The sequence below is a fragment of the Gopherus evgoodei genome, chromosome 7 (genome assembly GCF_007399415.2).
Source record: "Gopherus evgoodei ecotype Sinaloan lineage chromosome 7, rGopEvg1_v1.p, whole genome shotgun sequence".
NCBI classification, from domain to species: domain Eukaryota; kingdom Metazoa; phylum Chordata; order Testudines; family Testudinidae; genus Gopherus; species Gopherus evgoodei.
Genome location: NC_044328.1, coordinates 54945160 through 54972425, shown reverse-complemented (window position 1 = coordinate 54972425; position 27266 = coordinate 54945160). Strand labels below are relative to the sequence as shown.

At 41.6% G+C, this 27266-nt stretch overlaps 1 protein-coding gene across 1 annotated transcript; it reads right to left on the bottom strand.

Moving 5' to 3' along the window:
* Positions 1–520: 520 nt before the first annotated feature.
* SNCG (synuclein gamma) lies at positions 521–27021 on the bottom strand. The gene is made up of 5 exons (XM_030569536.1): positions 26594–27021; positions 20613–20654; positions 19340–19467; positions 1541–1627; positions 521–953 (listed from the first exon to the last, which is right to left on the bottom strand). The coding sequence occupies exons 1-5, from the start codon at positions 26712–26714 to the stop codon at positions 915–917; spliced, it is 417 nt and encodes a 138-aa protein (XP_030425396.1). The 5' UTR covers positions 26715–27021; the 3' UTR covers positions 521–914.
* Positions 27022–27266: the final 245 nt, after the last annotated feature.

Genomic DNA, 27266 nt, shown 5'->3' with positions numbered 1-27266 from the left:
ACAATTCGCCGCCCCAAGCACGTCGTCATGCCACGGGAGGCGCTCTGCCGCTTGCCGGTCCCGTGGCTCTGGTGGACCTCCCACAGGCATGCCTGTGGAGGGTCCGCTGGTCCCGTGGCTCTGCAGTGCTCCGCCTGCGGGAGGTCCACCAAAGCCGGGGGACCAGCAGACCTTCTAGAGGCATGCTGCCGAAGGCACCCTGCCTGCCGCCCTCCCAGCTACCAGCAGAGCGCCCCCCGTGGCATGCCGCCCCAAGCACGCACTTGGCGTGCTGGGGCCTGGAGCCGCCCCTGGTCCTCGCACCCTTGCCAAGTCGGGTACTTCTAAGGATTTCAGACCCTCCCCCCTCATTTCATTGGTGACATGGAGCAGACTACTGGATTATTTCTCCTTTTGACAGTTAATTCTTAGAGCACCAAGTGCGCACTTCTGGAAATGTTTTCAGCTTTGAAACTCAGCTCAAGACCATTAATGCTTAAAACAACTTTTACATATAAAAGAGACTGACAAGACAAAGGAAAAAGTAGTTCAAACACTTTTATTTTGTAGTTTAAAAAAAATCATTGTCATCATACCTAGGGATTCCAAGTGCTGATGCAAATGGAGATAAGACATTGACCAGTGATTTTAACCGCAATATGTCATTTGCTAACAAACCAGACAGTCAGAACACTCAAAGATGGGAAGGTAAAAAGCCACAAAGGAGCTAGAGATGCTTAGAGAGAGACAGACGGTAGTGAACAGTTGCCATATACATAGAATCAAGAGTCTGACATACATATATTGTATGATATGTTAGCGAAGCAAGTGAAAGGCTATAGCGCTGAAAGTAGTTAGTCTATGGGAAGGATGATTTCCCTACTATGCTGTCTACTAACATTTCAGTGTGTACTCCTGGAATTCTCATGTTCACACTAGTTGTCCTGAAATTGATTAATTGGCTTATTTTCACCCTGCAAGAGAAGCAAGACAAGAAAATGGAGTAATATTTCAAACAGAATGTATATAACAGGAAAACACAGATTACCAAGGTTGATCGTCACAGTAAAAATAGGCCATAAAAAGATAGGGACTATAGATTCAGAATGTTAGTGAGTTATCCTTGCCCCTTTGAGAAGCATACACATTCCTATTCTAGCTCACGTTCCTAGTGAAATTTAGTTTGGTGATTCTTAGCCTAATCTCCATTTAAGTTGGTCATAAAACCACAGAATCCTGCAGCATTGAGTCAGAGAGACCCAGGACTAGAATATAAGTCCTTTGTGCAGCAGCACTGAGGTGCACTGATAGAATGGTGGGTGTGGGGAAGATCCAGAAATATAACTCCTAGGGTGGTGCAGGTAAGGTTAAAGGTGCATTAGGAAACTTTTTAAAGGAGGCTTGAACATCACTGGCTTACCTAGGCTTAGCTAAAGACTACGTTAGTCTTTCATTTTCATGAGAACAAAAAGGTACATAAAATGTACATATGATAGATCATGAGAAAAACCCTGGACCAGCTAAGGATTCTAGGGTTAGCTGGTTTGAGTCTGGACTTTACCTCTCCACTGGCTTTTATGGCTTCTGCTGGGGGTTCTTCTTCTGCAGCAGCTGGTTCTGTAGGGTGCTCTGGGTGAGATAACTCATCCTGCAGGATATACACAATACATTTACCCTTGTTGCAGCATGGTGTATCAGCCACTTAATTTTAAAGAGGTTACTCAAACAGACTTTGCAAAATGGAGTCAAATATCTCATATGTGGAGAAAATAACAGGTTTGCCCTATGGCATATACAGCTCTGATTCAGTTTTCTGTATTTGCACCTTGAAGTGTATAAAGTCTGTGCCTGCTGGAGAGCAGGGCTGTGAAAGGATTTGAACTGGAAGTTCTTACAGAATGAGACACACCCTACTTTCTCCTTCTTGGAGACTTTGTCCTGTTTTGTTAAGTAGTTTTCTTTAATCTAAAATGGAACATTGGCTCTTTGAACATTGGAAACATAGCAGGTACAGATGAATTTCATTTTTACTTGCAGGAAGGTAGATTCTACATTGATTTTCCCCAGATTATCTACCTCACACTAGCCACTCATTCCATAGGGAGGATAATGTTCGTCTGATAGCTCCCAAAATTCTCAAGTGGCTTTATATGAAGAAATTCACATCTATGTATCTATTTGACAAAGGATTAAATATTATACATTCTTATTTTGCTGCCAGAACCATTTCAAAGTTGGTGCAAGGCTCCATTGAAGAAATGGAAAATCAAGCTATATATTTGTTATGAGGCTCACTCCTCCTTTATGCTCATCCTTTTAGTGGGTAGCATTCTCCCTGCAGTGTGTGATTAGCACTTATTTATGGAGGTGGGAAGTAAAGGAATATGTCACACACTGAACCCAATCAGGAAGCACTTAAGGAACAATGCATCTTGGAATGCTCCAATCCACATAAGACGTCTTCCTGGAACCATTCAAGATACCATGTGGGCAATGGCTTCTGCCTGTAAAAACTGTGAGTCATGCATGGACATGTGACTTGCCCAGGTGACTTCAGAACTCCATCTTGGAGCTGGACTTTGCATAGGAAAGAGGAGGGGGTCTCCACCCACAAGAGAAAGTCTATTTAAGCCCATGGGAGATCCCTCCATTTTGCCTTTAGCTGGCTAAAGAGAGAGCCGCTCCACCCCCAAAGATATCTGAAAGAAACTGGAACAAAGGACAATACCCACAGGGGGTGTGAGTGATTGCTGGACCTAGAGTAGCAGGAGACTAGTCTGTAAAAGGAAGCTTACTAGAACTGGTGAGGTGTTATTTTTATTAAGTTTCTTAGACATAGACTTGTGTGTTCTATTTTATTTTACTTAGTAATTCACTTTGTTCTGTCTGTTACTACTTAGAACCACTTAAATCCTACTTTCTATATTTAATAAAATCACTTTTTACTTAGAAATTAATCCAGAGTATGTATTAATACTTGGGAGGGGGAATTTCTCTATCAATGTTATAGAAGGTGAACAATTTATAAGTTTACCCTATATAATCTTTATACAGGGTAAAACGGATTTATTTGGGTTTAGACCCTATTGGGAGCTGGGCATCTGAATGTTATAGATAAGAGTACTTCTGTTAGCTGCTTTGAGTTAAGTCTGCAGCTTTTGGGCAAGTAATTTAGACCATGGTTCTGTGCTGGAGCAGACTGGCATGTCTGGCTCAGCAAGACAGGGAAAGCAGGAGCAGAGGTAGTCTTGGCACATCAGGTGTCAGCTCCCAAGCGGGGGGACCCATCACAGATCTGACCTTCAGTATTTGTAAAGTGTCAGATAGAGGCCAAACTTATGATCCCAACCCTGCAATTGGATTCACACAGGCAGATCTGGGATCTGTGTTTGTAAAGCAATTGACATGTGTTTGGCACCATATAAAAAAATAAACATCAGTGCATTTTATAAGTGTTGGGAGGGATAGCTCAGTGGTTAGAGCACTGGCCTGCTAAACCCAGGGTTGTGAGTTCAATCCTTGAGAGGGCCATTTAGGGAACTGGGGTAAAAATCTGTCAGGGGATTGGTCCTGCTGTGAGCAGCAAGTTGGACTACATGACCTCCTGAGGTCCCTTCCAACCCTGATATTCTATATATAAATAGCCTGAAACTGTATTTTCAAAGTGTTTCATACTATTTTAAAACTGTTTAGGACCAGTATTTTCTTTTCTTTCTTGCCTGTTTTTTTAGTTGTATCATGTGCCTTGCTTAATTCATACAGATTGTTACTTTCTTTTTGTTACACAAAATCAGTTGCAATAGGTTCAGCAGTAGTCCAGGCTCCCCATGTGTGGCTTTCAATGGGTTAATAGAATCCATGCTGATTAGTGGAGGTGAAATAACAGCTCTGGAGACAGCTTGGGAGTTAAACCTAGTGCCTAGTATCAGAGAAACAAACAGAGGCCATTTGTGTTAGTGTGTGAACAAGTAGAAAGGGCAACTTACTGCAGTCAGAAACCTCTCTTGTAGGGGACTCAGGCTGTCTGCTCTTCTCATGAAGAGGGTCGTAGCTTTTTTGACTCTACTACAAATAATTAAAAAAAAACAAACCAAAAAAACCCCGACTTCCTGCCCTGAGGCATTCACAGGAAACAGTGTCTGAGTGTAACAAGTGGATGTAAGAATCTATATTAATCTATTTTACTGGTTACTGGTCCTCTAAAATGTGCTTTTAGCTAAGACTCCATTAAAGAATAATGTAACTGCCTCATCAATCTGTTTTTAGAAAGGACAGGAAACAAGTGTCTTGAGAATTTTTCTAAAACAACATGGCAGGAACCAACACAATTACAGGATGAAGAAGTATCAGGTTGCATTAAGGTTTTCACCTCACTATCGTTTTCCCACTTACTTCCCTCCAGTTTGCCTGTCCAGGATAGAGAATATTGGAGGAGACAGGGCTGCCAGATTGCAGACTGCATTTGTTAGCTGGGAGTTAAGGCTTCTAGCTGATAAACCTAATTTAAGGCTCTTTTTAAAGTCGGCAATGTGCTTACAGAACAGAGCTACCAACTGGTGGGTACCAATCCCAGCTGTACCACACACTTGCTGTGTGACATTGGGCAAGATGTGTAGGGTAAAATCCTGCTTCTATTAAAGTCAATGAGAATTTTGCCATTGATTTCAGTGCAGCCAGGATTTCACACTGTTAAATGGGGGTAATAGCATATCTCTACTGCACAAAAGTGTTACAATGATTAATTAGCTAATGTTTGTACAGCACATTATACCTTAAATGCAAAGCAGAGAGCATTTTTAATGTATTTTAAATTGTCATATACATTGTACTTATAAGCAACTTTCATCTAAGGATTTCAAAGCCCTTTATAAATATTAACAAAATAAATCTCACTCCAGTGACATAAGAAATGGGAAAATTGAGGCACACAGACTTGTGCGAAGTCATTGAGCAAGTCTGTGTCTGACCTGGGAAAAGAACCAAGATCTCCCAACTCTTAGTCCTCAGCTTTTTGGTCGTAAGACCATTCTTTCCCCTCATACAATATGGGTGTTATATATATGTTTTACTGTTAATTCTCTCTCAAGAGAGTGAGAGAGAGGATCTCCCAGAGAACAGGCATAACTGAATGAAGGCTTTGCAGCTCTAGATTGGTTCCAAACCCTCAATAGGCATTTCATCTCTACATTTCTGGCTCCCAGACAATGCAGCTCCAGTGGAGTCAAGATGCAGAGATTTTCCCTGCTGGCTCTGGGGCCTCTCAAAAAGAGGGATTCCACAACATGGAGGAGACACCACAGAAAAGTTAATGAAACCTCTATGTCTTTTAGGCATATTCCCCATGGGATGTTTAAAGGGAGAATGTACATCTCTTGCCTCTTTCAGACCTTGCCTAAGGGCATACAAAAAATGTTGAAACAATTAATTTCCTGTTGTCAATATCATTTACATTTCATTTTGACTGGTAAGTGACAGATTCTCATGCATTACCAAGAGATTTTTCCATTAATTGCATCATCAATTTGGCTTAACTGGCAAATAATAAAGTCCAAAGATTTTCTCTTTGTTTCCCTGTTTCTCAAGAGAAGTAAAAGAATGCTTACATTCACTTTTAATGGAGCTTGTCTCTTCTGTTTTAAAATTTGACATTTTTATACATGGCATTTTTTTTTACAGGTGAGTTTAATGTTATTTATTTTGTGTTTAGAACTTTGTGTAGCAGAGTTCTTTGCAGTAGTGCTTATGCCATTGAGTGGTGGGATCTGTGCTGGGCTACAGGTTATAAGTAAAGTAATAAAGGCACAAAGGTTCGTGCTACCTTTTAATGGCTTTGATTGGTAGATGGAACACTTGCTGACTTTTAAAGCAATTATCTTTGGTCAATTAACTTCAGCTAGGGAGTTTTTTAACTCCTTGGACACCGTAGCTGGTGTAATTCAGGGGACATGGATTATCAGATAGTACCTACTGAATATCCTTAAAATCTCAGAGTGTATATTCAAGCATTGGGGCATACCCATGTCATTTTGATATTCATATGTCAAATGTCCTTTGGACAGCAAAGGGGCTAAAGTCTTCATTGTATGATTCAGATACAAAAAGAATTTCCTGCTGTCTTTATGGTTCATTTCACTATGGGTCCAATCCTGAGAGGTGCTGAGCATTTGAAATCCCTCTGAAATGGAACTCAGCCTGAAAAGGTGACTAAGTCTTAAAATTGCTACCTTTATTTTAAATGACCATTTAGACACCTCTTTTCTGACATCAAAATTTGCCCTAATTCTCCTCTGGCTACAGATCACTCATACAAAATGGAATTTTGTTGGAATTGGAGAAAATTTGGGTTTTTAATGCAAAACTAATTAAAAAATTTTAAATGGTGACACTGTCCCCTCCATAAAACCAGACACCTTCATGAGCCTTAATAGTAATTGATGATACATTGCTTTCTGTAGCTGGAGAGGCAGCAAATTCAGTGGAAAGCAGGATTGTTTTGTTTTGTTTTTGTTTAAAGCTGTGAACCTGAAGAGGTACATTGGTGACCTGGTCTGCGGCAAGTTTAATAAATAATAAGAGTACACCAACTTGGAGGGGATATGGAAAGACAAAGCCCACAATGGAGTTAATGTCTTCAGGTTCTGAAGCACAGGTGATACTTCTTGGAGATAACTCCAAACCACTCTCCTGAAAGAGAATGGCTCCTCTCATGATTTTAGAGGTTAGATATGTTGGTAAATTCTGCAGACTTACTCAATTGGAATGGTTCAGGCTGAATGCACCCTAAATGATGCAGACATTTCTGACTAAAAGAGCAATCAGCACCAGAAATGAGCAGAAAACACCTGCATACAGCACACACATTACAGTGCATGGCTTTTCTAGCTTTTAATATGCAATTTACTTTTATAGGGCTAACTCTTGATGTGCTTACTCAGTTTTCACTCACTCCACAGCCAGACAAACTCCCATTGGCTTCAGTGGGACTGCTCTTATGAATAAGGACTGCCAAATGGATTCCTATGATGCAATCTTTTCTCATGTGATTTCTCAGAGTATTACTATTTAACATGCAAAATTAAAGTTTCACCAGAAACACTCACTCAGCCATATTGCATATCCTGTACATCTTATGCTGTTTATGGTATGATAGACATTAATTTATTAAACTAGACATTTAATAAGAAAGAGATATAGAAAATACTACATATGTGCAATCTCTCCCAGTTAAAGTTTATTTTACTTTTAGTACGATCTTAATTTTCCATGCTATATTGAGAAATAGCATGAGATAAGTCCTTAGATTATCATGAAGCATATATACAAAGGCAAAGCATTCTAGTTGTGTATTCAGTCTAATTGTGATGTACTTGAATTCCATGTCCTGCCCCCATAACACGCTCTTGATGCAGACGGCAGTTCCACCCCATCAGAGGCCTTTTATAGATTCTTACATGCTTTTATGATGGTTGAATTTCACCCTAACTGAATATACTTAACAAACAGATATTTGGTCAAATTTTGCTCTTAATTCTCCCAGTGCAACCCCATTAATGACAATGAGAGTTGTTTTGGAGAGCAGATTTTGGCCCATTTTTGTGAAGTATTTCTGATTCTCCCTATTCATTTTCAAAATGTGTAATCTTTAAGAAGGGAAATGCCTAATGTATCAGCACATTACGGATGTGTTAGAACAAACATATAAAATAATTATGGGATCCAACATTAAGTTAAATGCACAGAGTGGTTGCAAATAATTGAAAATTACCAGAATAATTTGTGAAATGACATAAAAGAGGAACAAGACCATTTTAAAATCACAGAGTCACGAACTGACAACTAGACATATTACACCTGACAAGAAAAATGGATGAAAGGGGGAGAGGAGAACAACAGTAGTGAAATATTAGCTACTGGGAAATTCTTCCAACCCCTGAGGGACATTTAACAAGAATGTATGTGTGTACGTATACTTGCTTGCTTTTGATCACATGAGTGTCTGCAATGCAGCAAGCTTTGTGCAGAGTCATGCTGATGAAAAGTTCATCCCTGCTGTCAGACAAGGATACTTAGTGGAGTCAACGTTCTAAAAAAACACTAAAATCTACCCAAGGGAGTGATGAGGAATGTACAATATTGATAGGCCTCATTCACAAAACCTTTGCATTAAACATGACCCGCACACCAAAAATAATGCTTTTTTTAACTTTGTATAATACAGAAAAGTAAGAGATTTATTGACCCTTACTTAGTGGAGACTAAGTAAAGGAGAGCAGAGAAATGAAAAAGACCAACTCAGCGATATCAATGCTAGCTCAGTGGTTTGAGCATTGGCCTGCTAAACCCAGGGTTGTGAGTTCAATTCTTGAGGGGGCCACTTAGAGATCTGGGGCAAAATCAGCACTTGCTCCTGCTAGTGAAAGCAGGGGGCTGGACTCGATGACCTTTTGAGGTCCCTTCCAGTTCTAGGAGATTAGTATATCTCCAATTATTACCTACATTCAGCAACACCCAGGAGGCGCTCAGTAACTCTACTTGGATCCAAAGTTATTTCAGTCACATTTTCTTCTGTGGGGTACTGAGTGTCCTCAGCACCCATTGAGGACACTGGAAATATAAGCAGCTCAGCATCTTATGGGATGTGGCCAGGGACAGCTCAGACTTTTTTGCCGCCCCAAGCGGCGAAGGAGAAAAAAAAAAGCCGCAATAGACGGCACTTTGGCGGCAGCTGCTCTACAATGCCGCTTCGTTCCTCGGTGGCAGGTCCTTCGCTCTGAGAGGGACTGAGGGACCCACTACTGAATTGCCACTGAAGACCTGAACTTGCCGTCCCTTCCCATTGGCTGCCCCAAGCACCTGCTTCCTGAGCTCGTGCCTGGAGCCAGCCCTGGATGTGGCCCTTTGTTTGTTAGTAGCTATCAAATTAATGAGACAGCTCAGAGGAGCAGGTGCTACAAACTGCTAAAGGTCAAATGCTATGCTTAGCTGCACCCACTGTATCCCATTGACTGCATGGGTGTAGCCTGGAAAAGAATTTAGCCTTACGTATTCAAAGTTCTCTAGTGGATGGTAGTTTTGTATCTCCCATTGAAGCTAGTTGGCAGCACATAGTTTAAATGCCAACACACACTCCCGGAGGTTGATGATAATGCTAATAGACCTTACTCAGGAGCAATATGTCCCACAGAGAGAGATCTGAACTGACAGGGAGAAATACTTCCCAAATTCAATAGCACTGTAGAACATTCAGCACATGAGAAGAAACAATATGTAACAGATGTTAGTCATGTTGCTTAATGAGCTACCAGAATGTGCTTGGACACTACAGTGGGGAGCACAGTATAAAAGCCTACAAAGAATAGAACCAAGCCAAACCCTGGAATTACACAATTTCTTGCCCAGAACATCACTGAATAGGAGCCTTGCATAGACTCTGGCATGCTAAAGGTAGATGAGCAGGGTTTATTCCTAACATTAATCGCTTTCTCCTTTTTAAACAGCACCCAGATTACAGAACTACATGTTCTATATATTGGTATTTGGATGGTCTTTTGATGTTTCCTTTAAGATGCTGTCAGACAGGCACGATTTAATAATGCACGGCATGTCAGTTAGAGCTAAATACTGGTCTCATTTACTTGTGCCAATCCCACTGAAGTCAGGAGGGTTATGTGGATGTAATGGACAACAGAATCAGGATTTTAGCATCGACCCTAATAACTAAAAGGAGGAGGGAAGGAGTGGAGCAAGACTGCCCAGACCAAGTCCCTCAAACTTCAGGGGTTTAGGTGCTCATTGACACTTTCAGGATTGAAGGAGCATCAAGCAGTCCAACACTGAGATGCTATATGTTTGTTCCTCTTAATATCTCTCCAGCATATTTTTCAATACATTGCAGGCTGTTGCTGTTGGTAACATCTATTTCACACATTAGTTACTCTACTGATAAAGAAGTTTCTTCTGAACTTCTCTACTGCTGGCTCCTTTTTGTTTCACTTATGCCTCCTTGTTTTCTGTCTTTCCACCTACAGTATTTCTGTAATACCGATCACCTACATTATTTGAAGCAAGTGGCAGGGCTTAGGCTATAAGTCCAGAAGAGAGCAGGAGGATGACTCTATAACCTACTGGTTAGTGCACTCACCTGAGAATCCTGGGTCCCACTCTTCCTGCTCAGTGAATATTTACATGTTCTATACAAAGTTGAATAGTTTCAACACAGAGTGGGAGAGACCCACCCCAGAGTATCCTATAGATTAATTATTAGAGCTGGTGAGGGGAGGTGGGAGACATAGTTTTAAGTCCCTTCTCCAAATCAGGCAGTGGGGATTTGAACCAGGTCTCCCACATCCCAAAAGAGTGTTCTAATTGCTTGTCTGTTACACAGAAGGGGGGGGGGCAGCACCACCTCCTCCTCCTCTTCCTCAGCTGTCTTTTATGGGGGTTAGTTGTGCTCTGAGCACAGCCACCAGACAAGGCCAGTCAGAGAATGCCTAGTTTGAGAATCCCACTGGGGCTTAGGTGTGAGCTGTGTGTGTTGCAGCTTGGTTGCATCAGGATTTAGGCAGTGGGAATGTGCACACCAGCAGAAATTTAAGTATATAGGGGACTTTAGGCACCTATAGGATTAGATGGTAGCTGATGAGTGTGGGTTTTGAGGATTTCAGTGGCGCATAAATGTTGGACTTAGGCATCCAAGTCCCTTTGTGGATCTAGCCCTAAATTTCTGACAAGATTAGAACAGTTTTGTCCAGTCTCACTAGGTTTTAGTTCCATTTGATTGTAACTACCAGTAATTAATTTGTCTGAGTCTAGTTTGAATAACGATTGACTCAGCTGATTGCAGGTCACTAAGGAGTGGGAACAAAAAAGCTACCAAGTTATCAAAGAACTCCCAAATATTAGGTTCCGTAGGGCTAGAGTATAGGAGTATGGTTGCTCTTTGCTTTCACGTTGTGAAAGCATCTTGGCTAATGAACAATTTTTCCTTCCTACAGAGAGTTTTTCTGTTCTTTCCACATGCTCATGATTCAAAGACTGGAACCAACTAAAGTTTCCACATTGTATCTGAGAACAGAAGTTTTCTTGTTTAAATCTGTCTTAATCAATGCATAATTTGGGTCACACGGCCCTCATTAACAGATGTTTAGTTTTTGTCAAAATTGGCATAAATTGGAAAACAAGGGGAAGATTTTCTTGTGGCTTTTATGGGTCAAATAACTCTTGAGTGTGGACTCAGAATGGGTCTGATTTAACCCTGCCCTCTAGTGTTGACAAATAAGTACTGTCCCAGTTAAGATGTGCACATACTGTCTCTTTCTTGGGTTGGCATAATTATGGGTACGTCTACACTGCAGGATTATTCTGATTTTACATAAACCTGTTTTGTAAAACAGATTGTATAAAGTCGAGTGCACGCGGCCACACAAAGCACAATAATTCGGTGGTGTGCGTCCATGTACCAAGGCTAGCGTCGATTTCTGGAGCGTTGCACTATGGGTAGCTATCCCGTAGCTATCCCATAGTTCCCGCAGTTTCCCCCATCCATTGGAATTCTGGGTTGAGATCCCAATGCATGATGGTGCAAAAACAGTGTCGTGGGTGATTCTGGGTAAATGTCGTCACTCATTCCTTCCTCCATGAAAGCAACGGCAGACAATCATTTCGTGCCCTTTTTCCCTGGATTGCCCTGGCAGATGCCATAGCATGGCAACCATGGAGCCCGTTTTGCCTTTTGTCACTGTCACCGTATGTGTACTGGATGCTGCTGACAGAGGCGGTACTGCAGCGCTACACAACAGCATTCATTTGCCTTTGCAAGGTAGCGGAGACAGTTATCAGTCGTTCTGTACTGTCTGCTGCTGTCATGGGTGCTCCTGGCTGACCTTCACTGAGGTCGGCCGGGGGCACAAAGACAAAAATGGGAATGACCCCCCGAGTCATTCCCTCTTTTATGTTGTATCTAAAAATAGAGTCAGTCCTGCCTAGAATATGGAGCAAGTGTACTAGAGAACCAGTGTATCAGAGAACCAGAGAGCACAGCCGTTCCGTGTCAGATCCCACAGAAATGATGAGCTGCATGCCATTCTAGGGGGTGTCCCTGCAACAACCCCACCCGTTGCTTCCCTCCTCCCCCAACTCTTCTGGGCTACCTTTGCAGGGTCCCCCCATTTGTGTGATGAAGTAATAAAGAATGCAGGAATAAGAAACACTGACTTTTAGTGAGATAAAATGAGGGGGAGGCAGCCTCCAGCTGCTATGATAGTCCAGGCAGTACAGAATCTTTTCTTTAGACATGAAAGGGAGGGGGCTGATGGAGTTCAGCCCCCAGTTGCTATGATGAGGACGGTTACCAGCCGTTCTGTATCATCTGCCGGGAATAACTGGGAGTCATTCCTATTTTTACCCAGGTGCCCCCGGCCGACCTCTCCTGAGGCCAGCCAAGAGCACTCATGGGCTGATGGCGAGGACGGCTACCAGTCCTACTGCACTGTACCATCTGCCACCGGGGAAGGGAGGGGAAAGGATGCTGCTGTTCATTGCCCCAGCACCGTGTCTACCAGCAGCATGCAGTAGACACACGGTGACATTGAAAAAAGTCAAGAAACGATTTTTTTCCCTTTTCTTTCACGGGGGGGAGGGGGAGTAAATTGACGAGATATACCCTGAACCACCCCAGACAATGTGTTTGACGCTACAGGCATTGGGAGCTCAGCCAAGAATGCAAATGCTTTTCGGAGACCGTGGGGACTGTGGGATAGCTGGAGTCCCTTCCTCCATGAGCGTACATTTGATTCTTTGGCTTTCCATTACGCTTGTCACACAGCACTGTGCTGTGGACTCTGTATCATAGCCTGGCGATTTTTTTCAAATGCTTTGGCATTTCGTCTTCTGTAACGGTGCTCTGATAGAACAGATTTGTCTCCCCATACAGCGATCAGATCCAGTATCTCCCGTACGATCCATGCTGGAGCTCTTTTTGGATTTGGGACTGCATCGCCATCCGTGCTGATCAGATCTCCACGCTGGGCAAACAAGAAATGCAATTCAAAAGTTCGCAGGGCTTTTCCTATTTACCTGGCCAGTGCATCAGAGTTCAGATTGCTTTCCAGAGCGGTTACAGTGGTGCACTGTGGGATACTGCCCGGAGGCCAATACCGTTGATTTGCGGCCACACTAACCCTAATTCGATATGGTAATACCAATTTCAGTGCTACTCCTCTCGTCGGGGAGGAGTACAGAAACTGGTTTAAAGAGCCCTTTATATCGATATAAAGGGCCTCGTTGTGTGGACAGGTGCAGTGTTAAATCGGTTTAACGCTGCTAAATTCAGTATAAACGCGTAGTGTAGACCAGGCCTATATGTTTGAGAGACGTGAAGTAGAAGATGATCTGCAAGAATCGTTTATGGCTGTTTTCATAGTTCTAAAACAGATCTGGCTTTCAAAGAGGCTGAAAGCCATAATGAAGTGTAAATAGTTGTATAACAGTAACACTCCTACATTTGTTTAGACCAAAGTGCCTTCCTCCACCACCTAGACACCAGGTAATCTCACCAGAATGTGGCCCAATTTGCTTCCACTAGAATCCATGGGAATTTACATTTGGATTTAGTGGGAGTAGGCACAGAGTGGTGTTTTTATAAGAAAATATTCCTCCATCTTGGAAAGCTGTTGGAGGCAAAAAGGATAGATCCAAAAAGTAGGGAAGCAAATCTTAAAAGGTGTTTTGATATATTATCATAATACATTTAATCTTAAAATAAATAGCAATCCTCACTTCACTATCAACTTATAGAATTATTTCTCCCACATTTTAGCTAGAAAGAGGGACACAACAGGGCTGGCCCCTCCTTTTTAATGTCTCAAATCACTGTCAATGTACCTGTGTCAACAGTCAGCTATTGAAGGTGTGACTATAAACAGGAAAATTCAAAATCAGTTAATATGCTAATAACATTTTTGTACTATTGAAGAATCTGTCCTGATCAATCCCATCATTATTGAATGTCGTTGATATTTTTGGAAATATCGCTGGTTTTTGCATTGACTGGAATAAATTACAAGCAATAGATCTATCCAAAAGACCAGATTCTTCATTTTCCATTTCAAATGAGTCAGGAAATTACTTACGGAGGTGTTGATTTTGGGAAGATTAGGACAAATTTTGTTTCTATAAATATGGACTATACATTAAAATAAATTTCCAACGTTGTAGAGAGGTGGCAACTCTTCCCTCTAACCTTTCTGGGAAGAACAGAAATAGCCAAAATGAGTATCTGTATATAATTAACCTATATAATTAGCCTGTTGCCTTTCAAGGTGTCTCACTTACTTTTTGCTCAAATAAATAGGCTTATCATAACAGGCAAGGCTGTTTTTTATTCCATACGAATAGGATATTTAAATTATATATATATATATATATATATATATATATATATGAAATAGAAAAAAGCCTCGCTTGTCACACAAAACCCTTAAAATCCTGGGTAACTAGAAGCATGGGGTTGTCAGATTTGTTCAGCAGAACCTTAGAGTTACGAACACCCTAGAGAGTTACAAGCTGACTAGTCAACCACACACCTTATTTGGAACCAGAAGCAAATACAGTAGAGTAGTACTGTAAACTACTAAAAAATAAAGGGAAAGCAGCATTTTTCTTCTGCATAGTAAAGTTTCAAAGCTGTACTAAGTCTATGTTCAGTTGTAAACTTTTGAAAGAACTATGTTTTGTTCAGAGTTACGAACAACTTCCATTCTTGAGGTGTTTGAAACTCAGAGGTTCTACTATAGCTATATTATCTAGCATTCCAAATGCGCCCTATTGTAAGGTGGTTCCCCTTCAGTAGCTTTGTATACACACTGGCCTAGTTTGAGATTGAAAAAAGCATAACAATGCCCTTTCTCCTTTTATATACCTTGAGAGGCTACCCACACCCTTAAGGAAAAATCCAGTCTTTGCATCTGCCAGGGAATCCTGCAACATGATAAAATGATTACAACATCCAATCATACTAATTCTCTTCTTGTACCATTGTGGGATAACCTATGCCTCAGGATCAAGGCCAACTCCATGCTTAAGACAATTTGGATAGAAAAATGCTTTGCATTACCCTCTCAATTTCAGTCTCAAAGAAAAATGGGAAAAAGCCTTACTGTCCCCGTAGAAACCTGGGAGAATATCTGGCTTAATGTGAAAGATACTTTGTGTTCTTTATCCTTGTGATTCTTTCAGAAGAAGATATTAAACAGGCACTGCTAGACTCCAGAATGTTTAAGGCTAAATTGGCAACACACAATGAGTGTTGCAGATGCAAATATCCATGTGCCAACCTTTCATGCATCCTTTATACCTGGCAAAAAATGGATGTGATCTTGGGCTGCTACCTTGACATGGTGGAGAAACTTGCATATACTTAAGACTCTAAGAGTAATGCCATCTGGAGTCCTGTACTCCTGGTAGGGTCAGTCCCATGGCAGTAAGGTCAAAGGCGAAGTACCAGGCAGCCCAGCACAACACAACCCAGTATAAGACCTCAACGGCCAAACAGGTGGATGAAGCAGGATCACCTTTCAACACCTGCGAAGGTGGACAAAGGCCACAATGGAGGAGAAACCCCTGGTCATCTTGCACCTCATTGCAACCGGACACAGGTGCCTCTTCTGCCAAGATTTGTGTGGCTGCTGGTGCGCATCAGCTCCCCACATTGAACTACTCACACTCAGGCTTCTTTCACAGGAAGAACTTTTTCCCCACCCCTTCCCATAAAAGTCCTCTGGGTATGGGTGAGTAGCGATGAGGATAGGAGAAGTGATCACCAGGAGTCCCTAGTCACAGACCAACACGCAGGCAGTGACCGCAAGATGGTCATCATGTGCCCTTGGACTGGGATAGAGGGGCATTTTTGGCAGCAGTGGTCATGACTGAGCAGGCCTTTTTAGGAACCTATCTGCTCACCCCATACAGGGAAGGGACTAGAGAAGATGCCCCAAACAAAGGCTATCCTACCATACCTGACCGGATAACCGTGTCCAGAGGGATCACTTGCAATCTTGTCGAAAAACAGAAATGTTTCTTGCAACTTGGAATGTCCATACCTTAGTAGACTAATCAAAAAGTGAAAGACCCAAACTCAGAACAGGAATTGTTGCCTGAGAACTCTCAAGGTACAACATTGACATTGCTGCTGTAAGTGAAACAAGATCTGCAGATGGAGGCCTCTTGAGGAAAAAGGGCGGTGGTTACACTTTTTTCTGGAAAGGAAACCAGCAAGCAGCAGGCAAATACATGCTGTTGGCTTTGCAATCAAAAACCTTCTAGTCAACCACCTGACTGAACTCCCTGTAGGCATCAATGGGCATCTTATGACCCTCCACATCCAACTGGTTAGTAAGTCATTTGCCACTAACATCAGTGCATATGCACCAACTGTTGACGCTGAAGTACAGAAAGAATCCTTCTACACTGACCTTGATAAAGTTTTGTCATCCATTCCAAAAACGGATAAGATAATCCTTTTTAGGGATTTTAACATAAGAGTTGACTGAGATTCTAACATATGGAGTAGCACCATTGGGAAGGAAGGAGTGGGCAAGACCAATTCCAGTGGCATCCTTCTACTCAGAAATGTGCAGAGCACAACCTTGTGATCACAAGCATAGTCTACAGACAAAGCAACAAATACAAAACAACTTGGCAACACCCCAACTCAAAGCAGTGGCACCTCCTAGACTATGTCACTGTAAGGACACAGGATCTAATGTCCAAATCACCCATGTCATGAGAAGAGCCAATGATTTCTGCACTGACCACTGCCTGGTGAGATCAGTCATGTCCATCAGGATTGCACCAAAACATAGAAAGCAATTCATCACACAGATGGCAATACAACATCCAAAGACTTCAATCCTCAGTGCACCAAGAGAACTTCCAATCTCCTCAGTGAAAAACCGGCCATCTGCACACCTGAAAATGACAGCACAAGTGTCAAAGAAGACTGGGAAGTCCTAAAACAGACCATCCATGAAGTTTGCAAGGAATCCATTGGCCTTGCTACCTGCAGCCATCAGGACTGGTTTGACAACACCACCACTGAGATTACAGTCCTTTTGGACCAGAAAAGAAAAGCTTTCTGCATCTGGCAAAACCAACCACTATCCAGTCAGAAGCAGAGCTCTTTCTATCAGCTCAAAAGTGGATCCAAGAAATAAAATCAAATGGTGGAAGGACAAGGCAAAAGAAATCCAAACATTCGCTGACAAACATGATATGCAAAGCTTTTTTTGTAAGACAGAAACCCTGTAAGGACCAAGCTCATGTGGCCGTACACCTCTGAGATCCAAAGATAGTAGTACATTTCTTAAAAATATCGACTCCATCAAAGAACACTGGAAGGAACACTACCAAAAGCTTCTAAATCGAGAATCAACTGTGACTGTCGATACCATCGACTCCATCCCTTCTGACCCAATCTGGGAAACTCTTGCCAACTCATCATCGCCTGAGGAGGTCTGCAAAGCAATGAAACAAATGAAGAACAATAAAGCACCAGGTCCTGATGGCATACCAGCTGAAGTGCTGAAAGTGGGGGGAGAACACTGACTAGCAAGCTTCACCTGCTACTCCTCAAAATCTGGTGCACTGAAGAAATCCCTGCTAACATCATCACCATTTTCAAAAACGGAGACAGGGCCATCTGTGGCAACTATCGAGGCCTTGCCCTCCTCTCCAATGCTGGGAAGATTCTTGCTAGAATCTTATTGAATCACCTGCTCCCTCTTGCAGAGGAAGTAATTCCAGAGTCCCAGTGTGGCTTCAGACCATCTTGAGGCACAACTGACATGATTTTCATAACCAGGCAGATCCAGGAAAAATGTCAACAACACCAGGAGCTGTATATGGCCTTTATTGATCTGACCAAAGCCTTCGACTCTGTCAGTCATGAGGTTCTGTGGAAAATCATCTCAAAGTTTGCTGCCCAAGCAAATTTGTCACCATTGTAAGACTCTTTCATGACCAGATGACTGCCTCCATCTTATGCAGTGGCTCTATCCCTGAGCCCTTTGTCATCCAAACTGGCATAAAACAAGGCTATGTACTGGCACCCCCCCTTTTCTCCATTTTCTTAGTAGCTATGAAAACATTAATCCAAGACTGTTTACTTCAAGGCATTGGCATCCAATATCAGACTGACGGCACCCTCTTCAACCTTTCTCGTCTCCATGCCAGAACTAAAGTAATATCGACAACAATAACTGAACTGCAGTATGCAGATGATTGTGCTGTAGTTGTACACTCAAAGGGGGATCTGCAAACAGCCCTTAATTGCTTCTCTGAAGCTTTTAAAAGCTTATGGGTAACTCTGAACATTGGCAAAACAAAAGTTCTCCACCAACCAGTCCACGGTCAATCAGACCCAGCAAGGAAGATCTATACTGATAAAGAAGAACTGGAAAATGTAGAATTCTTTGCCTATCTTGGCAACCATCTCTCACAGAGGGCAGACACAGATGTCGAGATTCAGCACAGAATGCACTGTGTCAGCCTGGCCTTTGGCAGACCATCTCACCAGGTGTTCAACAACCACAACATCAGAACACACACTAGACTTTTAGTTTATAAAGTGGTGGTAACCCCAACTCTCCTCTATGGCTGAGAGGGCCTTGAATGATTCTAAAACCTGTAGTAGTTTGGAGTATCATGAACATTTTGTTCCAAGGCCTGTACTACTTTACAAATATGAACTGACTCATTCTCAAAACACTCTTGTGACATTGGAAAATATTAGGTCTACTTTAAAAAAAAAAGGGGGAAAATTAATGCAGAGAGCTTGTCTGGTTTGCATTAAGCCATAACGGGAACAAATATCACAACTTGGGTTAAAACTCAGGAGTTCCTGGCTCCCAATCCTGTGATCAGAACTTTAGTCCTCAGTTTTCTCTCTAAAGAAATATAGATAGTTTTATGGGGAAATAGATACTTTACGCTGAAGGGTGATATGGCTAAGTATTGATCACCTGAGTCTCTAGGCATATAGATGAAGATTTTCAGAAGTGACTAATGACTTTGACTGCCTAGAATATAAGGGCTCTGAGCAATGCGTAGGTGAACAACGTGCCTGTACTAACCTGTATTACATAGCAAAATATGAGGACATATTAACTCATTATACCTCTATTAAAACCATCACATTAAACATAGCATTATATCTGATATCACCGCAGGGTTGTCTGAGTAAATACATAGGTGATCTCAACTGTAAATAATAAACTGAGTCTCAGAAACATTCCCGGGTGTTCGAAGAAGTATAATGCAAAACAAGCCTCTTATTTCCTGTAGGTCTCTGAAAAAACGAACATACCTTTTTTACAATCCCAGTAGTGGTTACAATGGTCTCTGCTCCTTCTACAGTCTGTCTTGCCACTGTGTTCACGCTGGCCACAACCGCTTCACCCACCACATTGGCCTGCTCTTTGGTTTTCTCAGCAACTAAATGTTCAAGAAAAAGTGGAGTCAGTGAAGTAAGTTCAAAATCAGTCTTTGTTTAACTGGATAACATCATAATTGACAGTCTACAGAGCTAGCTTGGATCAGTGAAATGGATGGGGCCCAACATTTGCAGCAGGGTAACAGCAATATTTTGCCCAGCGCTATCTGTTATTTGGACTTTATGTAGTCAGGCTACATGCTAACAGTTTAATTTTACAATGCGTTGGGGCTAATTCTCACATATGCTGCTTACCTCAAGAATAGGTGGGTATTGCAACCTGGCAACCTTTAGAGAAGGGGCAGATTGCAAAACAAACCTATACCAAGAAGCAGTAGCACAAAAAAAGTCATCTTGCCCATTGGAGACTGTCAAACTGGACTGCCTTTCTGTAACCCCTTTCCATCTAGCTAACCCCTCCCTATAAGTCCCTTCTAGATGATTAATAGAGCTGGCTGGAGAAAGGTAATTGTTTCACAGAAGACTTCAATATTTCAAAATTTGGTTTTGTTCCAAATTAGAATGAAAACCAAAAATTTCAAAATTCACAGTGAAAGTAAGAGTGCAGTCCATCTGGTCAGCAGCTATGGAGCCAGGGACCCTGAATGCAGTGGGGTCATAAACTCTAAGACAGCCTGCCAGGCAGGCTGCCAAGGAGTTTGGTAGGTGAGCTGGGAGAAAACCAGGCAGGTTTCCAAATTAATGTTGTCAAAAATCAAACTGTCTTCACAGAATATTTTTATTTCAATGATTCTGCAAAGTCGGTTGAAAAAATGTTTTGTTGGAATTTTTCTGACTAGATCTACTGATTTTGGCCTGCTTCCAGCACTGAAGAGTGCCACAACCTACAACACTGCCCAATAACAAGCATCCTTAACCCATCCAGCAGCAGAACACTCATACTCTCTGACACGCTGAGCAGAATATCGAAGCCTCTGTGATGCCTTTCCTGTGTTACTTTGTTTAGGAATCCCAGCATGCAGAGCATTTCTATCACCAACAAATCATTCTGGGGACCATGGTACTTTGGCTTCTAACGTGTAAAAGAAAACTCCTCTTGCTTTATATCAGTCAGAATTATATTCTTAGCCATATTTACAACAGTGTGCTATTCATTTACACAAATCTGTAGGGACTGTACTCTTACCTGAACTCACGCTGTGCACAACTCCCTCCTTGGTTTTGGTACCTATGAAAAGAAACATAGGCTCCATCAACATCATCCCCTATGGGAGAACCTCTTGAGTTCTGATAGGGTGTGGTCCAAAGCTGCAGGGTCCTTGAGTAGTTCTCAGTAAGGGCCAAATCCTACTCTCAGTGAAGTCCATGGGAGCTTTTCTGTTGGGAGTTGGATAGCTCCAGTTAGTTTTACTGGCATGTGTATTATTTGGAGGTGTCTAGACAATTACCCTTCACCTTTTACACCCTTAAATAATATCTTTAAAATGAAAAACCAGTTGATTTAATAGTGCAATTAAACCCATGTTAGGTTAACCAGTTATGTAAAAGAAACCAAGAGAACTTACCATAAAGAAATGCCAAAAGTCTGCTTTTTTCATGCTTTCAAACACTGAGCTACAATTCTTGTCTCTTCTACTTCCCAGCAGGAGGTCCAGGCTCAGCACTTGTTAAGGCCCTGATTTCATACAGTCAGTGGAAATTTTTAGTATGTAAGGAGTACAGGATTGGGCTCAGAGAGAGACAGGCTGCCAGTCACTGTCATGGTGATCAGGACAGTGCAGGATTTCATATTTATTTTTATAGTAAAGAATGTAATGTATTTCGCAGCCCTATGCTGTGAGGTATTGAAGTCAATGGGAGTTGAGGGGACTGGCCCCGAAGGAACAACAACAAATCATTGCGGTTTTCCTTTAAGCCTGAATCTACTTGCTCAACAGACCTCACTGTGTCTGCGTACTGCAGCATGCACAGTATGTCAGATCACTTACAGTATGTTTAAACTGCAGATTGGAGCGTGCCTCTTAGCCCAGGTAAGCAAACGTGCTACCTCTGCTTGAGCTAGTGCACCAAAAATAGTAGTGTGGCCATTGTAGAGTGACCAGATGTACCAATTTTATAGAGACGGTCCTGATTTTTGTGTCTTTTTCTTATATAGGGTCCTATTAACCCCCCATCCCGATTTTTCACATTTGCTGTCTGGTCGCCCTAGGCCATTGCAGCATGGGCAGTGACACTAGCTAGCCACCTGTGTACAAGCCTGCCCAGCTCCCAGGTTATGAGTTTGAGGTGCGAACCCAGTCTGCCGTCTATGCAGCAATGTCCAGACTGCTATTCTTAGTGCATTAGCTTGAGCAGAGCTAGCATGTGTCTGCCTGCCTTGGCTGGGAAGCACATTCCCAGCTGCAGTGTAGACATCCCCTAGTGCTGAGGTTTTCAACCTTTTTCATTTGCAGACTCCTAAAAAATGTCAACTGAAGGTGCAGATCCCTTTGGAAATCTTAGACATAGCCTGAGGGGCCCTCCGGGGTCTGCGGACCACAGGTTGAAAACCACTGCCCTAGTGGTTGGAAGCCTCCACGATAACTAGATTCAGTTTCATGTTAAAAACCATTCCTATTGTAACTCCATTGACTTTAATAATGAATTTTCCCTAAAAACCATTTTTCATTGTTTCCATCTTATTAAAAATCATTTAAATCCACAAATCTTCTCTTTACTTTTTCATACTCATGTCATAAAAATGGACAGTTTTTATGGTCCAGTTACAAAACACTGTAAAGAGTGATGCAGATGCACCCAGGCTGTTAGCTACGGCAGCATTGATTCAATAATTATGTGTGGGTGGGGTGGGGAAAATTAATTGCAGACTATGCCTAGCACTCATCATGAGCCTAGAAGGAAGGCAGAACAAGTTTATTACCGTGATAACAACTAACCCAGCCCAGTTCTTTCCTGTCTAATTGACATTTGTAATGTGCTGTTAAACATAACAGAGCTCTGTGTCACTCAAAAGCTTGCGTCACCAATAGAAGTTGGTCTAATATAAGATATTACCTCACCTACCTTGTCTCTCTAATATCCTGGGACTGACACGGTTATAACACTACATACAAACATAATAGGTCTCTCTTTTTTTAATGTTTGTTAAGGTCATCTAGACTCGACTATAAGGAAGATGCCCGGCTACTTCACAACCTAGCATTCTACTTCACCCTCAAATGACTGTACAGTCATGTAGAGGAGAATACATTTTTGATTAGTGTAGCAGAATGGATTAACGGTACTATGCAGGATATATCAGTATTTGAAAACCAGAGAATATTGCACTGTGGTTGTAATACTCTCTATAATCATGTAACAGCAAACAGCAGTGAGCAGAACAGGTCTGCATTGCATACATGCCCACAATAATAAATTGAGGTTCTAATATGTGCCCAGTGCACCAAGTGCTATTTTAATATAATCTTGCTTTAATGTTCATTATTCCTACAGGTACCCAATGCATCAGGCTGTACCATTCCAAAAGAGCAGGGCTTAATGCTTATTTATTCTACAATTCACCAGTCACAGCCATTCAAACATAGCTCTGCTTTAATGCTTCTAAAGATGTAACTTCTTAAATATCCAAAAATCAAGGATATCAGCTGTTTTAATTAGCTGAATTCATATATTCATTATCTTTGCATTACTCCAGTGAACACATACACCAAAACAAGAATTGTAAGGAGTTACTCTTATCTCAATCATTAAATTTGTTTGATTCACAAATAGCTATGATTTTTTTTTCTTTTTTCTGATGGTAAATAACTCCTAAGAGGAGGGAACCTGGCAAAACAAAAATATCTGAATGCAATTAAAGATCGAAGCAGAAGCAACAGCAGCAAAAAGCCCCTGGCGCTGCAGCTTGTACACAGCTTGTTAGGTTCTTTTTATTTTTTTTAAATGCACTCAGGACCACACCCAATGACTCAGACTTCAGCTCTCATAATGCACTCTATGAAATCTAATCTTCCGGCACATATCCTTGCCAGCAAGACATCTGTTGAACTGATAAGCATTCAGTTGAAGCTGTCAAGTTGCACTGTTACTTTTTAACCTTTGCTTGCAGCTTGTGTGCATAGTTACAGGTTCATACCTTCCCTGTCCCTGCTACAAAAAAGAATAAGAATTGTATAGGATATAGAAAATTTACCATTAGGAAATGACACACCAATCAGAAGTTTTGTATTTTAACTAGGTACACTATAGTGATAGCGAGCACTGTGCACTAAGGACAGGCATGCATTCAGACAGGAATAATACGACAGGGTGTGTACAGCTCCTGTACAAGGTATTAGATCTGGTCTTTTCATCTGTAAAGGTCAGTGCCTTGGGTGTCTTGTGACTGATGCATGAGGCCAGATGTTTTGGGCATGCCAGAACTGCATTCTTTATTGAGAACTACTGGATTGCATTATCTAGTATTTCGTTGATACTGAATATAATTTTGTGATTATGATTGTGATCTTTCTATATAGCTTGTTCTCCAGTGTGGCTTACAACTCAATATTGCATCAGATTCTCTGCTAGTGTAAGCTGATATAGTTCCTTTGACTTCACTGGAGTTTATACCTATTTACACCAGCTAAGAATTTGGCCTAGTGTTGCTGCAAGTCATGCAGTAAGTAGAGAATCCAAAGCAACCATTATGTTCTCAACGACAGCAGTAGCATGGACAGGAGAACTTGTTTTGACTGAGTGAGGGAATTGGAAAAGAAGCCCAGTGCCATAACCAAAGTGCCATGAGATCTTTCTTTCCCACCTAGGTAACCACATCCATAGGCAGAGAGAAACCCATTTGAATGACTGTCATGGCAGCATCTCTTACCAATGCAGCCCCACAGCCTCAAACTGCATTGCAGTGTTAGCACAGGATAGTGGAACCCCCGCCCACAGGCATTGAATTGAAACTTTCTGGCCCAGAGATCAGAGTGAAGATACCAGCAAAACTATGATGACCCTGTAGGCTTCAAGAAGCTGTATGCTGCAGTAGATGTCACAGAACTAGCCATTTTATCTCACGCTGCAGTGACTCATCAATATTGGTACTGATGTCTGGTCAACTGGAATCCTCAGGAGGACTCAGAGATCCCATCAGTACAGTGAAATGCTGGCTTTCAATTCATTAGCAGTTATGTAAGAAGCTGACTCAAAACAAGACATCCACCCCACCCACTACTATCCTTTTTCTGACATCCAGAAAAGACTTTCACATCTCTGAGTGGTTCCAACTACGCAGCAGATTCAGATTTCAAATTCCTTCATGCAGTGTCTTAACAGCAACCTAACTGTAGTAGGTTATGGAAAGAGAGAAAGAGTACTGAAAGAGCATTTTATTTAATTGGGCATTTTGATTAGCCTTTCATGGGGCTATAGCTAGGGAATGTAGCGCAGCAAACAGGTTCTGGTCCCTGCAGTGATAATGGGTGGTACACACACACATAACTGGCATCTATCTCTTTTGCTCATTTAAACCAAATTCTGAGAGAGCTTAAGTATCTGGATTTTAGCATCCCCATTCTGTGAAATCCTGGACTAAGGACTAAGCATGCTCTAGCATCCAGTATGCACTCACCACCATGGAGGATCAGGCTCTTAATGAGCAAAGCATCACACAATGCATTATAAAAAAGGTGGAGAGCATTTTATAAGGCACTGTGTGATGCTCTTGCTAACTAAAATGTTTAAAAGCCTGATGTGGTTAAAAAAGTATCCATGCTCCTCAAAGTCAGTGTCTAAACAGACTCTTCATTCAGCTATTTAGGTTTAAAAGAAGGCTTTCAAAAAGTTTTTGAAATGGTTAAATACATAAGATCACGGCAGAACATTCCGCACTTTGTCTCATGATTGTGCAAAAATGAAAAGCAAATCAAAGGCCTGGGAAGATATTTGGGAAAATATTTATAAAAATGCTAAATATTCTGGTCTGATCTTGCTCTGATCACTGAGGAAGAAGGAATTGGGTACAATAGCAATCCCCACATTTGACAGCTGGTTGTCATGGTGTATTTATCATTTTAATTTACTTATTTTTAGAGATGCTGTAATCAAAACTTTTGATTGTGGTTCAGCTTCAGATTAAAATGTGAATTGGTTATATATTGCTAGATAATGGCAGGATTAGCTGTACTACATCAGTCATTATCTAAATCTGGGGATGAAGATTTGCTACGAATAGGGTTTCTGATTCCACTGAATTTTGAAAATGCAGATCTGTAACTACCATAAGGTTTTTAACGTGGTGATACTCTGTGTATAAGGCAGTGTTAATGGAATCAAGAACCTTTTCTATTTAAAAATCACACTTACCCACAGCCAGCACATACAATAGCAATCCTCCTTTCGGAGAATAACGGGATAAGAGTGTAAGACTACAAACACAGTGTGTATCAACCCAGTGGTTTTGTCCACCAGTATCATGCATACACCTCCATTAGACAGTGCTGATACCAGGTTTCAAGAGCAGCTTTGAAATGATTACTGTAGGGTTTATGGAAATGCAGAGGATTCATTATATAATAGATGTTTCCAGGAAAAGAACAACTTGTGTCATGATCTAGCACCTAGCCATTGGACAACACTGATAACTGTCCCTTTGCAAAGCAAGTAAAGGATTTTTGCATGGAGAATGTAAAGGGTTATAAAGCATAAGGAGGAGAATCTCTGAATAAAATGACATGAGGGTGGAAAATAGCCTAACTTAATAAGCAGAATCACTGTGTATGCCCTTAATAACCTCAGTCACTATGCTAGTAGTCAAATGTTTGGAGAGTGAGTGACCTACCCTGAAAGCAGAGGGGAATAATAATTGTAATATGTACCTTCCATCAGAGGATCTCAAAGTACTTTCTGAACATTGCATTAATTCAAATGTAGCAATCCTGCCTCCCTCCCCCTCACCCTGGGAAGTAAGTATCAATATCTGTTTTGCAGATGGGGAAACTGAAGCATGGAAGGTTTTGACACTCCAAGATTACAATTGAGACTGTGGCACAGGTGGGGATGGGATGCAGATCTCCTGCCTTTCAGTCGCATGTTTTAACCACTATCCAGTACTTCATGCTTTCTGGAAGATAATTTATGTCACATTTCATGCTCAATTGTGTATTAAAAATAGTTGTCTCTTACCTACATACATCACACCCTCTTTGGTCTTCTCTGCAGCCTCAGTCACTCCCTGTTTGGTCTTTTCTGCTGCAGCCACCACACCTTCTTTAGCAATGGAGAAACCTTTCTTAAAGACATCCATTCTTGCTTGCTTGCTTGAGTACTCCCTGCAGGATCTGATTCAAGGATGATGGTGAAAAGCACCTCAATGAACACTGATTGCACTATGCAATCTTACCCCGCTGTGGCTGTTCAGTGTCTCTCTGCGTCTTAGTCTCTTGCTATCTTTTGCTCTTATTCCTCTGCTGGATGAAGGCAGTGTGGTGAACTACACAGCCTTTGCCAGCTCTTATTGATGAAATGCACTGCAATGTACCCAATGCCTGTGAATAGCTGATGCTGAAATATTAATGACATAGATCTGCATGGCAGGGTTTTGGATAGGAAGAAAGTTGGGAGGGAAAAGAAGGAGGTAGGTTGAGGGGCTTTTTGGAATATGTCCAGATGATTAAAGCTTTTAAAATCTGCTGCAGTGATCTTACTCAAGGACAATCTGCAGGTGCTCTCATTTGGAGAGGGAGGTTTTTAGCAGCGAAGCTCTAGGGAATTGGTGTTTTAAAAGCATAAATCTCTAAGGATATGATAGAGAGAGCAAATAGGAAGAACTACTGCAGGCTCCTCAAAGCTAAAAAAT